Consider the following 13319-nt stretch of genomic DNA (forward strand, 5'->3'; position numbering starts at 1 on the left):
AAAGTCTTATTGTATTATAACCAGCAGTGTGTGGCTCTGGGAGGATTAAATACCAAGTTGGTATCTGAGCTTTCTATTTTTGTGGAACATCTACTGGCCTTTCTATCCACAAAGCTGCCACTTGAAAAAAACACAAGGAGGGGCATTTGGGGGAGAAGGAGAGAAAATAACAGAACCTAAGAAGCTGTTTAGGGGTCCCCAGTGGCCCCAGCCAGAGGGATTTACAAGAAAATAAGTAGGAACAGCCTTGTTGACATGTGACTTCAAATGCCGCGAAACCTGCTCAGCTCTGTGGTGTTGAGCACGAACCAAAACTCACACCGCAATCGCTACCACCTCTGTCTAGAACATTCTTATCATTTGTTATGGTTTGAATATGCGGCCATCCCAACAGACCATGTGCTAAACACTGCTGATCCTCACTGGCGCTGGTGGTACAGTACTGGGGGCCCCAGAAACGTCAGGAGCACAGGCGCTTGGACCAGGGGGAGGGGGGAGCTCCTGGTCCCTAGCTGTTTCTGGGCCTGCTTCTGGTCTGCCCTGAGGTGAGCCGCTCCCCATAGGATGCTCTGTCTGAGCCCTCTGAGCCCACTGAGCCAAGGCTCCTTGTGAAACCTGAGAAGTGAATCCTCCCTCCCTAGGACAATGAAAGTGACAAGGGAAAAACTGTCCAGGTAAGAGCCTGATGTGAATCCTCAGCCCCCCTCCCAACCTCACCCCATCTATCTACTTTCTGTTAACAGATTCGCCTTTTTTTTTTTTTTTGGTCAGTTGTGGGGCTTGAACTCAGTGTCTGGGCACTGTCCCTGAGCTTTTCTGCTCAAGGCTAGTGCTCTACTACTTTGAGCCACAGCCCCACTTCTGGTTTTCTGGTGGTCATTGGAGGTTAGAGGCTCACGGACATTCCTGCGCAGGCTGGCTTCAAACCACAATCCTCAGATCTCAGCCTCCTGAGTAGCTAGAATTACACATGAGACACTGGTGTCTATCTTGAAATGGAATCATGTGAAATAGAATGGTTCCACAGATAAGGAATCATTTACTCTGGTCCCTCTCACTTCACATAAAGTTTGTACATGTCAACCATGTTCACATGTCATGCTATGAATCAAATACTTCCTTCCCTTTTAGGGCCACCTCATCGTTTGCTTATGAATTCACCTATGGGAGGATTTGTGAACTGCCTTCACTCCTGGCTGTTGTGGGCCAGGCTGTGACCATTGGTGCACATGTTTCTGAGATGTGTTCTCAGTTTTCTGGAAATACACTGAGGAGCACAATTTGCAGGGCCACTGGCTGCCTCCACATTTAACTTTCTGAGCAACTGCCAAAGAGAGGCAATTCTCTCATTCTTTTACTTTAAAAAAAAAAAAAAAACAGCAGCCACTTTGTATGAAGAAATTAAATAAAAATGGAGCGACAAATACAATTTAATGCCAGGCACCAGTGCTCACACCTGTAAGCCTAACTACTCAGGAGGCTGAGATCTGAGGATTGAGGTTAAAAGGCAGGAAAGAAAGTCTATGAGACTCTCATCTCCAATTAAGCCCCAAAAAGAAAAAGGTGAAAAAGTTCAGGGACAGTACCCAGGCCCTGAGTTTCAGCACCCTAGTGATCTGCACACACACACACACACACACACACACACAAAATGCCTATTTGAGAAATGAATCTGGTGCAATTACCATTTTAAAACTTGTGCTTCAGGAAGCACAGATTCCAACAGGAATGCTCCTTTCATGACAAGGTGTTTGGGCTCGGTCCCAGGAGCACACAGTGCAGAGGGTGTTGGGCCCCCACCCCCTGCATGGCCCTGCTAGTAGCAGGCTGGGCACAGGCCTCCCCTGCCTTCCATCCACTCACAGAGGCACTGCCTCCGAGAACCTCGGAGTGGCTGAGAACCAAATGAAAGCGAAACCGGGGCAACCCAGGTCACATGGGCTGCAGGGACTCGGGCAGCGGGCCCATGTGCAGACGCATGCATGCATGCATGCATGCACACACGCACACACACACACCAGATAGAAATACATACACAGAACACACTCTCACACACTGATGTCTGCTCACTGAGTGCTTACAAGGCATTGGGGCCAGGCAGCCTGGCAGAGGCCCCAGGCCACACCACGGTGGCCATCACACCGCCCTGGCTGAGTGCCTGCCCGGCTCCTCAGGCCTTGGCCAGCCGGGCAGCGACGTGCCACACTGGAGTGGCCGCTGTGCGTCAGTGACTCCCTTTTTCCAGGCTGACTCACTTCTGCAGTGGCTATAAAAGGTTGCGGAGGAGGGGCAGTGGAGGAGGGGCCACGGCTGGGTATTCAGCCCCCCTCCCCCAGTCCCTCTCCTGACAGCCCACCCCCAACTCCCTGCTGCTTCCTGTTCTCCCCACCCCCTGCAAATGAGGCCACAAGGGCTGGCACTGCCATCTGACCTCAGAATACTCCATCCCGCTGCACCAAGAGCCGGGGGCCCTCCTGTACCCATCCAGGGGAGCCAAGAAGATATCAGTGTAGTACTGCACTCCAAGGCAATGCAACCCCCAGTCCCCAACTCCACATACCCCAGGCCCCGCCTACACCCGTGCTGCCCAAAAAGCCAACAGGCTGCGAGAGGATGCCAGTGTTCACACCTGTAATCCTAGCTACTCAGGAGGTTGAGATGTAAGGGTCACGATTCAACGCCAGCTCGGGAAGGAAAGTCTGTGAGAGAGACTCTTATCTCCAATTGACTATCAAAAAAGCCTGAGGTGGAGCTGTGGCTCAAATGGTGGAATGCCAGCCTTGAGCGAAAGAGCTAGAGACAGCGCCTAGGCTTAGAACTCAAGCTCCAGAACTGGTACAAAAGGGAAGGAGAAGGCAAGGAAGAGAAGGGGAGGGGAATCTAACAGGGCCAAAGTGAAAGGGGCAGGTGTGACCCAGGCATTTGGGAAACAGGCCAGATGGAATGGCTCATGCCTGTAATCCTAGCTACATGGCAGCTGGAACAGAGAAGACTGTGGTTCCAAGACCAGATCTGAAAAATAACTAAAGCTGAAAGGCCTGTTCAGGTGGTAGGAGAGGCTACCTGGCAGTGCCAAGGCCAAGCTCAAGGCCTGTACAACCAACAAAACACAGCGAAGCTGTAATGTAATAATCATCGCTATATTATGGGAATGAAGTGCTTCCTGTCACAAAGCGGGCATACCCAGCCTGGCGCCAGGGCCATGGGGGCTGCAGCCCACTGCCTGGGGCAAGCCAGGCAGGAAGGGGGCAGGCCCAGGCCTAGCCACTAGGGAGCTGGCCGTAGGGGAGCCAGGAAGGTGATAAGGGTCACAAGCTGGGCAGAGCAAGTGCGGAACACAGACAGTGGTGCCAGCAGCAGGCGAGGTGCCATTGGGACCTGGGCTCCCGCGAGCAGCAACTGTGACGGCGAAACCCAGCGAAACCCAGCAGGGAAGATGGTCCAGCAGGCCAGCTGTGTCCTGGAGGAAGCCATGTGCTCCCGGGCAGGGGAAACGGAAGCCAGGCTGAGGAGGCCTTCCAGACAGACAGACAGACAGAACAATCTGGGTCACAACTGGACACGCTCGTGTGGCTGGGCATGCCCGGAGACAGCAGTTCCCTGTTCTTCCTCCGTGGAGGACGTGCCCTCACCCGGCAGGGCAGAACACAAGGGAATGCAGGCCCAGGCTCCTCTAGAAGCCACTCTGTGGCTGGTGGGCAGGACACACACAGCACAGCCCTGAAACAAGGCCCCTGGGCGGGCAGCCACCACGAGGCGACGCATCCCAGCCTGACCCGCCACAGCCTCGAGCTGCCTGCAAGGGCAACAGTGTACCCCCAAAGCCCCAGGGGTGGGCCACCCCGCATATGATGGCTGTCTCGGGGGTGGGAGCTGAGGGCAGAGGCTCAGCATCCACACACCTGCAGCCCAGGAGAAGCGATAGGTTGCAGGCGCAGGCAGCAGGAGACGGGAAGGGACACTGGAATCACACTCCAGGGAATCAAGAGGCAAGGGGGCTGGGGAGAAGCAAAATGAAGCAACTGTAAGAGAGCCAGGCTTGTGGACACCCCCCCCCCCCACACACACACACCAGCAGGCTCCAGAAAGCTGCTACTGCCCGGCCCAGCAGGAAACCTGCTGTCCAGCACAGATACTCGCCCCATCCCCTCCCCAAAGCTTCTTGTCACACCAGGGGTGGCCCTGTCCCTCCACCCAGCCCTGTGGCCAGGACAGCTGTCTCTGCCCAGGGGTCAGGCCTTGGCATGCCTGTGCACCAGCCAGGAGTCCTGGCACCCTGCCTCCTCCTTCAGCTTGACCCTCCCACCTGGGCACATGGGGCACTGGGTGAGAAAGCAGAAATGGAGAGCAGTGTCTAGAAAGCCAGGTTCCCAGCCAGACGGGACCAGAGGCTGGGGGCTCGGGAGCACGGCTGAGCAGCCGGAGCGCTGACCTCGCCTACATGAGACGGGTTCCAGCCTCAGCTTTTCAAGGAAAAAAACAAAGTTTAATCCCTTAGCTCAAAATAATTCTTTTTTCTTTTTAGTCAGTCATGGGGCTTGAACTTGGGGCCTGGGTGCTGTCCCTGAGCTCTTTTGCTCAAGGCTAGCACTCTACCTCTTTGAGCCACAGTGCCACTTAGAGTTTTGGAGTTAAGTGTCTCACAGACTTTCCTGCCAGGGCTGGCTTTAAATCATGATCCTCAGATCTCAGCCTCCTGCGTAGCTAGGATTACAGGCGTGAGCCATCAGAGACTGGCTCAAACAGTTTTTATGAGAAAAAGTCTGCTGTGTTCACATTAAGAGATCGAAAGCATATTACTTTTCAAGGCCAAAAGGCAAAGTTTTACAAGAACAAAAAAAAATACTTGAATAGAGTTCCCAAATGGTCAACTAAGACAGAAGACGCCTGAGGGGAATGCAGGTGAGTGACACTGGGGACAGGAGGTCACAGCCCACAGGCAGTCCTCCAACAGCTCCTAACACCACAGCTTCCCATCTCCTTGGCGATGGAAGAAGGGGGGGTGCCAGCTCGTCAACACCGGGTGCTGAGGCAGCCGGAGCTGTGTGGTGAGACCCTGGCTCATAAAACACGAGCTGGGATGTGGCTCTGTGGCAGAGTACTTGCCTTGAATCTACAAGGCCCTGGGTTCCATCCCCAGCATGGCATTAAAAAAGAAAATTACAGGCCTGCAATTGTAGCTACTCAGGAGGCTGAAATCTAAAGCTTGTGGTTCAAAGCCAGCCCAGGCAAGGAAAGTCTGCAAGACTCTTATCTCCAATTAATCACCAGAATACCAGAAGTGACACTGTGGCTCAAGTGGTAGAGCGCTCACCTTGAGTTGAAGCTCTTAGGGACAGTGTTCAGGCTCAGAGTTCAAGCTCCACAATATCTCTCTCTCTCTCTCTCTCTCTCTCACACACACACACACACACACACACACACACACACACACACACACACACACACACAAACAGATCTAGAACGAGTCACAGGAAGTGAGGTAAGCTAGGCTCCAAGAGACCAACAGCACATGTGTTTCTAGATCTAAGACACATACCTATGGTGACATATGTAGGACTCCACGCACGGGTGCATGTACAAGCTGATGAAAGGCGGGTATGCTCAATCAAGGGATCATGTATCATGTATCAAGACAAATCCCAAGAAGCGGAAACATGTTTTTGGATGGGGGCACAGAACTGAAGGGGGAAGGGTGAGAAAATGCAGTTGGGGAGAGGGAGATGGGGGAGAACGAAGGAAGGGGTGGACTGACCAAGATGCACTGTACTCATCACCTGACTTACACAACTGGACCCCTCTGCACACACTACTTAACAAAAAAGAAAAGAAAAAAAGGCCCAACACTGATGGCTAACACAGGTAATCTAAGCGACTCATGAGGCTGAGAAAGTGGAGGATCACAGTTTGAGGCCAGACCAGGGAACAGAAGTTCTAGAGATTCCCTCCGCCACCCATAGCTTGGTGCAGTGGCACACACCTGTCATCCCAAACTACATGGGAGGCTGAGATTGGGATGACCTTAGGACCACACCAGCTCGGGCAGAAAAGCCGCAGGGCTCCAGCTCAGCAGAGGAAGCTAACCACCGTTACTCTAACCACTGTGGAGAAGCCCAACACCAGGCATGCACCAGGAGGAAAGTGAGGTCTTCTCCCCAGAATAACCAGCAAAATTCTGGGCTGGGGGGGGCCTGGCTCAGCAGTATCATGCCAGCCTAGAAAGATCAAGGCCCTGCACTCAAACCCCAGTTCACACAGGGGGTCTGGGCCTGTTCTGGGGGTTCTGGCTGTCTGTGAGGGCTCTGTAGGAAAGACAGCGGTAAGCAGTACCAGCTGTGCCACTCCAGCCCCGCCATTCCTGGTGAGAGGTAAGGAACTTCTAGGATGGGCAGAACTTTCTCCCCAGGGCCAAACCATCTGCACCTGGAAGGTGTTCCATACACATTTCCGTGACCACATGCCTGCCGCCTCTGGTCAATGCAACTGCTCGTCTTTGTTCTGGTTTTTCTCTCTGCTAAGGATGCATGGAGCTGGCTACAGCATGGGGTGAGGACAGTGGTGCACCTGAGAAATGCCTGTCACGGTGCCCAAGGGAACATGGGTCCAACCCAGAAGGGATACTGAACCAGAACCTTTAAAAGCCTTGTTCTTTCAAAGAAAACTTTGGAGTCCAAGAAAATGTACTTTGCCAAGTAATTGCATTCTCCTTCAAATTACCTTTAATATGCAGATTTTAAAAGATACAAGCAACTCCTGAAGGCTGAGTCAGGAGGATGTGAGTTGAAGGCCAGTCCAGTCCATATAATAAGACTCTGCCTCAATAAACAACAACACATTTCATTCTAAACAAGAAAATGTCAAGGTTCCATCCATCTCAGCATTCCCTCTTGGTCCTGTGGCTCCTCATACCTGTCAGAGCTCTGGCCAGTCACGTGGCACCCCAGCCACATGGCGCCTCAGCAACACAGCTCCTTTCTAGCCTTCCCAGGCCCTTCCTCACTCAGCCATTCCACTTTGTCCCCCAGGACCTGAGCCACACATGCAACCTGCACAGACTGGCAGCCTGTTTCTTGTGTGGTCAACAGCCTAGTGGGATAATCACAGGACCCGACCAAGGCTGAAAGTTATCCTGGCTTTAGACTGGGACCCCATACAATGTGCCCGGCATGTGCCTGAAATGCCACGTGCATGACCACAGCCACCCACGCCCAACACATACATCCCACTGGGGCCTCCTCTGTACCTCAGAGCACCTTGGGGCATGGTTGCCCACCCCCACCCCACAGTGGCCTTAAGGGGCCTCAATATTTTCAGGCAGAAGTTGTGGCTAGTGATACAGTGAGCCGGGTCCCCTGGGGTTCTATGGGTCCCTTCCCCGCCGCCCCCCCTACCCCCCAGGATGGCCCTGAGAGGAAAATACAGGAGTTGCCAGTCACTGCCCTCGCTGCTTGCACAACACCTCTCCTTGCTGCGGTGGCCAGCAAGAGGCACCAGCCTGGGTCACTGGTGGTGGCTGGCCAGAGGCACACGCCACCTTCCACCTCTTCCAGACTCTGGCCCCACTGGCCATGGAAGACAAAGTCAGCATGTGTTCTGGTAAGAAGTGGTACATGGCATTCAGAGTAAATGCTCAGAGGCAAGGCTGGGCCCCTCTAGTGGTGACTGGCCTGGCCTTCACACAGCCACAGGCTACCTCCAGCCCCCACAGCACCAGGCCCACTCTGATTCCACTGGGGGAACTCTGAAGCCCTCAGTCCTGGCCCTGAGCCAGGACCCCGGCCTCAGCCAGCCTCCCTGTCTTGCTCCAATCCTACCAGCACGACAGGTGGCATCTCTGAGCTCCAGTGGAAAACCCTGGACTGTGAGGACACAGGATAGGAAGATAGCCAACTTCTGGCGTGGTCCCAGGAAAGACCTGAAAGGGTTCAGCCTGGGGAAACTGAGTCAAGGATCTGGCCCCTCCAGGTAGCCTGAGGTAGGAGGCAAGTAGAAGGAGGGGTTTCTGCTCTGGTTACTCATGAGAAACCTCAGCATGGACACTAGCACCCCCATCTCCTCAGAGCCAAGTACCTGTGACCCTGCCACACACCAGGATGGGGCAGCAGCAGGTGAGAGGCATCTCCTGCTGAGGCCCTCCACCAGAGGCCCTCCCCCAGAAGTTGTTCACTGAAGGTTTATGTGATTTCCAAAGCGATTCAAGACCGTGTGTCCTCCACAGCCACACCACCTCATGGGACACCGGCTTCTCAGCCTTTGCTCCCACAAGCAGCTTTGTTTCCAGACCTGCTTCTCTATCCACCTGGCAGAGCATGTAGCCCAAGGAAGAGTTAGAAGCCTGTAATAGCTGCCACCTGCTCACACCCAGTGGAGGGAATGGGTGACGTGGTGGGGGCCCAGGCCGCCCCTTGGCCTCCAGAGAGCAACTGCACATCTAGGTACCTTGGCTTGCTTCTGGTCCTCAGAGTCCCCGCAGGGACCCAGGGGAGAGGAGGAACCTGGGGAACTGACTGGGCCACTGCTGCCGGACACTTGGGGCGGTATCCCCAATATGTACAGACAGGAAAGCCCTGCCACCTGTGAAAAGCGCATTCCCAATGCCCTTTCCAACGTATTTCAAGAAACACAGGCATTTCAAAGGCCATCCCAGATGAAATGTCAGCTTTGCAAGAAATATCGGCATGATGCCACACTTAGACATCCGCAGCCCTCAGACTCAGCTGCCGGGCACCAGTGAGGCCACCCAGGGCCCACAGCCCCACAAGAGACTTCGCTGGCAGGACACCTGACACAGGCCAGGGGTTGGGAGGGGTTTAAGAGCCTGACCTGTCCCCATCCGTGGCCACGGCGGGCTCAGCCCCACACCTGCACGTGCTGAGACGGGGCTCGTCAGCCCCGTGGGCGCCACCGGGGCACATGTAGCTGTACAGTGTACAGGGCAGTACAGGGGATGGCACAGGAGGAGCGGGAGCTGGTCTCGTCACCAAGGGACCACTTAGGCCTGTGTTCTGATCGCGCTGGGGGTCCCCGGACCCCCCTCACCTCTGGAGTGTTCTTCTTGAATTCCCGGCTCTGCTCGATAAGCCGCTTTCGGGACTGCTCACTCTCATCTTGCCGGTTTGCCAGTACTGTCGCGGTGGCATCGAGCTCTCTCTGTTGAGACACAAGCAGGAGAGCAGGGTCATAACCGAGCTTCTTCATAAGCAGAGGAAGGTTGGGGTGACACCAGGGTACCCCACACCCATCCCCCAGGCACGGGCTGGCCACACCACACACCTGATCCATTTTAAGCACAGCATGTGTAGAGAAAGCTCCCAGCCCACACCCCAGGGGGGTCATCGTCCCCACCAGGGCCCCAGAGGTCCGTTCTCAGCAGCACCCTTCCAGCAGCCCAAGCCTAGCAGCCTGGGCTTCCCTCAGGCCTGGGGCCATGCCCAGTGTCAGGAATCCTCCCATTCACAAACTCCTTTCTGCACGCTCTCGCCCCACACAGGGGCCTGCTCGTGACCGGTACCTGCAATCTGCTTTCAAGAGTAACCTTTAAAAGATCCCAAGAATAACTGCTTGTCTTGTGAACTTTCCACAAGTGAGTTGCCCATTGGTGCCTTGGGGTTCTAAGGAGCCCCGGGAGCCCCAGGAGAGGCTGGCTGGGGTGTAGGGCTCTGGAGAGCCCCTGGAGGGGATGGCCCAGAGTGCAGGGCTCTAGAGAGCCCCGGGAGCCCCAAGAGAGGCTGGCTAGGGTGTAGGGCTCTGGAGAGCCCCTGGAGGGGATGGCCAGAGTGCAGGGCTCTAGGGAGCCCCAGAAGCCCCCAGGAGAGGCCAGCTGGGGTGCAGAGCTCTGGGCTGGGCTCTGCATACCAACTGCCTCCCTGGCCTTGGGGCCAGGGAGCCATTCCAAAGTAGCCTGTGCCATATGGGTCCAGATGGTGTTCCCAGCTCATGGTAGGAGCACGGACATGGGGCTGTGGCCACCAAACATACACAGACACACAGACAGACAGACACACACACACACACACAAACAGCAACAAACCCCACAACCACCATTATCTTCCTGAGCCACGCCAGGACACTGCTCTTCTGGCCCTCTCTATGGTCGGACCCATAGCCCACAGCCCGCAACCGAAGGAGCAAGGACCTCAGCAGGCCCCAGGCTGACAGCCCAGTCAAGCCAAAGAACAACCACCGGCCGCGGACACCGGCCACTCGCTGCCTCTCCTCACCACCCTGCTCCCTGCTGATGCTCCCTGGAAAACACCAAGCAGCCCCCAAAGCCAACCTGGGCAACACCTCACTGAGTACCAAGATGGGATGGAGCATGGCCAGACAACGGGATGACAGATCTGGATCAAACACCCAGAAAGCAGACAGGTTGGGGCGGGAGGGGCGTGGGGATGGGACAGAGGAGGGGAGGGAGGCCTCCACCTCACTCTCCTCTACTGTTTCTCTGTTTCTGGCACTAAAGCAAATCTTGGGCAAACGAGTCCAAAAGAATGCTGTGGGCTAGCATTCAAGAACAGATGTCGAGCTACTGCAGAGGAGAGGGAAACACGGGCCATTTTGACAGACCACATTTGAAACACGTCCCGGGGAAAGGAAGGCAGGGGAAAAGAGCAACCACGGGCAATGTGGCGGAGTGGGAAGGAGAGGGAAGAGGCGCAGCCACAGATAAGCAGAAGGCTTTCAAAAATATAAACAATCTGGTAAGGAGGAGGGCTTGGACGGCTATATTTAAGCCGCAGCAGAAGTTATAAAAGGAGGCTTCGAGAAGGGGGAAAAAAGCCAATATTGAAATATGACAGAGACGAAAAAAAGTTGTTTTGCATTCCAATCACACACAGACAAGAAAACTTAGAGAAAAACACTGCGCGCTCCGGCTGCTCTCGGAGGGGACCCTGCGGCCACCGCAGCACGGAACCCCCGGCCCAAAGACAGTTGCTGGCTCCATGCCAGTGCTGGATGCTGGAGTTCAGGGGTGACTTGTGGGGTCCCGGCCTTCCCTCCTAGCGGGGAGAGAATAGGAGAAAATTTCTTGGGGGCACTGCCAAGTGCATGCTGTGCCCCTGCTCCCAGCCCCCCAGTCTGCCCCTCTGGCTCTCAGGCTCCTCCCTGGGCAGCCAGGCCAGGGAGTCTGGGACAGGCAGGTGGCTGGGTGGAGATCAGCCCACTGAGGGCAGGCTGCAAAGCCCATGTCCCCAAGGCCACCCGCCGCCGCTGGCAGTCAGGGGCTCTAGGGGGGCCCATGCCACACCCCTCCCCACACCGGCAGACATATGCAGGCCCACGCTGGGAGCCCATGGAGCTTTAGCACAGTGTCACCACCCGCCACCACGGAAACAGATTGGCACAGCGAGGAGAGAGTGGAGCTCCCACCAGCCCAGATGGGGCCAGTCAGATTTGAGGCTCAATGTTTGATCAGGTCCCTTTCTCTCTCTCTCTCTCTCTCTCTCTCTCTCTCTCTCTCTCTCTCTCTCTCTCTCTCTCTCTCACACACACACACACACACACACACACACACACGCACACACACACACACACACAAAAGCACACGCACACACGGAAACACCACTACTAGATCCTCTGGAAGGAGAGAAAGATGCTTGTTCTCTGGGGGTAAAGACAAAGCAAAAGGAGGAGACAGCTATTCAATGCTAATACTAAATACTGTTTAATATCCACCGAGCCCGCCTATACTCAAAGTGTCAACTCTAACAACACATTAACAAGGCAATCCAGTGTGTCAAGGAGGGCTGAAGGTGGAGGCCCAGACTACAGAACCCTCAGCCTGGGAGTCATGGGTCTCACGGAAACAGGAGCACAGAGACCTACACCTATAAGGCATCAAACCACTAGAAACACCCCCATACCCAGCCTGCACCTCCATACCCAGCCTGCATACCTGATGCAGCCATCCTGTATGGCTACCAATGGTTTAAAAAAAAATTCTTTGTATAGTTGTACTAGGGTTTGAACTCAGGCCCTCACACTTTCTAGACTGGTGCTGTACCACTAAGCCTTGCCTCCAGCTCTCTCCTGAGCTAGTTGTTTTTTGTCTATGGTGATAAGATGCACACATGCACATGCACACGTGTACTACACACACACACCTCACTCTCTTTCACTGAGACAGCCTCACAGATGTCCGCCTGGCCTGCAACATTGATCCCCCTGACTGTAGCTTCCCAAGTAGCTAGGATGACAGGCACAAGTCACCAACACCCAGCTGTGAAGCAAAACAAAACACCTCCCACCTGGCCATACACGTACGTCAAGATGTAATACAGCGAAAACAGCACTGAATGAAACAACTGGAACACATGAGAGATTGCCAACTGTCAACCGGCCAGCATCAGATTTGTGGCAGGAAGGGCCCTGGTTTGCACAAGTATCTTTGGCTGATTGATTTGGAACAACTGAACAGTCTCAGCCATAATCCCAGCTATGCAGGAGGCTGAAGCAGGAAGACTGCTTAAACTGCGGAGTTCAAGACCAGATTGTCAAAACAGCTGTTTCTAGTGCATGAGCTGCCCTCTGGCTGCAGGAGGGGAGCCTGGCCGGGCAGTGGCACAGCCAGCCCGACAGGGAAGCTGCCACCCAGCACAGCCAAAGCCCAGCCACAACCCTGCCATGGAAGGGCAGGAAGGCCTGAAGCCCAGAGTCCAAGGCACGGAAAGTTGGCAGGGCTGGCAACGAACAAACTCAGAACCTAGCACTCTCACAAAGCCGAAAGAGCTGGGTGTGTTGCTGACAGCACACATGGGCACTGAGGGCGTGTGTGGAGACTGAGGGCACGCATGGACACTGGGGACACACATGGGCGCTGATGGCACACATGGCCAGGGCCAGCACTCCTGCCCTGGAATGCCAGGTGTGGGCTGTGTTGTGCTCCCCAGCCTTCCTACTCCACCCACAGCAAGCCCGCCCTTCCTGTGGGCCTCCCCCCTGTGGATCTGGCGTCTGGTGCTGCTGGGGGCAGGCCAGTCTCCTGCAGGTACCCAGTTCTGAGATGCTTCACTCCATCCTGACAGATCCTCAAAGGGCAACTGTTTCTCTCCGTTGGGATTCTGTCTTGGCCAAGGACTGAAGATGTATTCAAAATGAGCAAAGAAAAGCTACTGTGGAACTGCATGCCTATGTAAAAGAAACCGGAGCTGCACATAGTAGAACATGCCTGTCATCCCAGCACTAAGGGGCTCAGGTAGAGCATCAACAGTTCAAAGCCTGGGTGCATAGTGAGTCTCCGTCTCAAAAATGAATTGTGGGTGCAATGAGAGAAATTTCAATCTAAAGTCTTAACAGTGACCAGTTGCGTGGAATGCCTT

The 13319-nt window shown here is 54.8% G+C and overlaps 1 protein-coding gene across 7 annotated transcripts in view; it reads right to left on the bottom strand.

The window, feature by feature from the left end:
- Positions 1 to 13319, bottom strand: part of Cux1 (cut like homeobox 1) — a 256975-nt gene that overhangs the window by 185543 nt on the left and 58113 nt on the right. For all 7 annotated transcript variants that reach the window (XM_042686510.1, XM_042686509.1, XM_042686505.1 and 4 more), the window contains exon 2: positions 9040 to 9150. In XM_042686510.1, the coding sequence (XP_042542444.1) occupies positions 9040 to 9150 (111 nt within the window). The remainder of the gene's footprint in view (positions 1 to 9039; positions 9151 to 13319) is intronic.

The sequence above is a fragment of the Dipodomys spectabilis genome, unplaced genomic scaffold (assembly GCF_019054845.1).
Source record: "Dipodomys spectabilis isolate Male_0828 unplaced genomic scaffold, ASM1905484v1 ptg000098l, whole genome shotgun sequence".
Taxonomy (NCBI): domain Eukaryota; kingdom Metazoa; phylum Chordata; class Mammalia; order Rodentia; family Heteromyidae; genus Dipodomys; species Dipodomys spectabilis.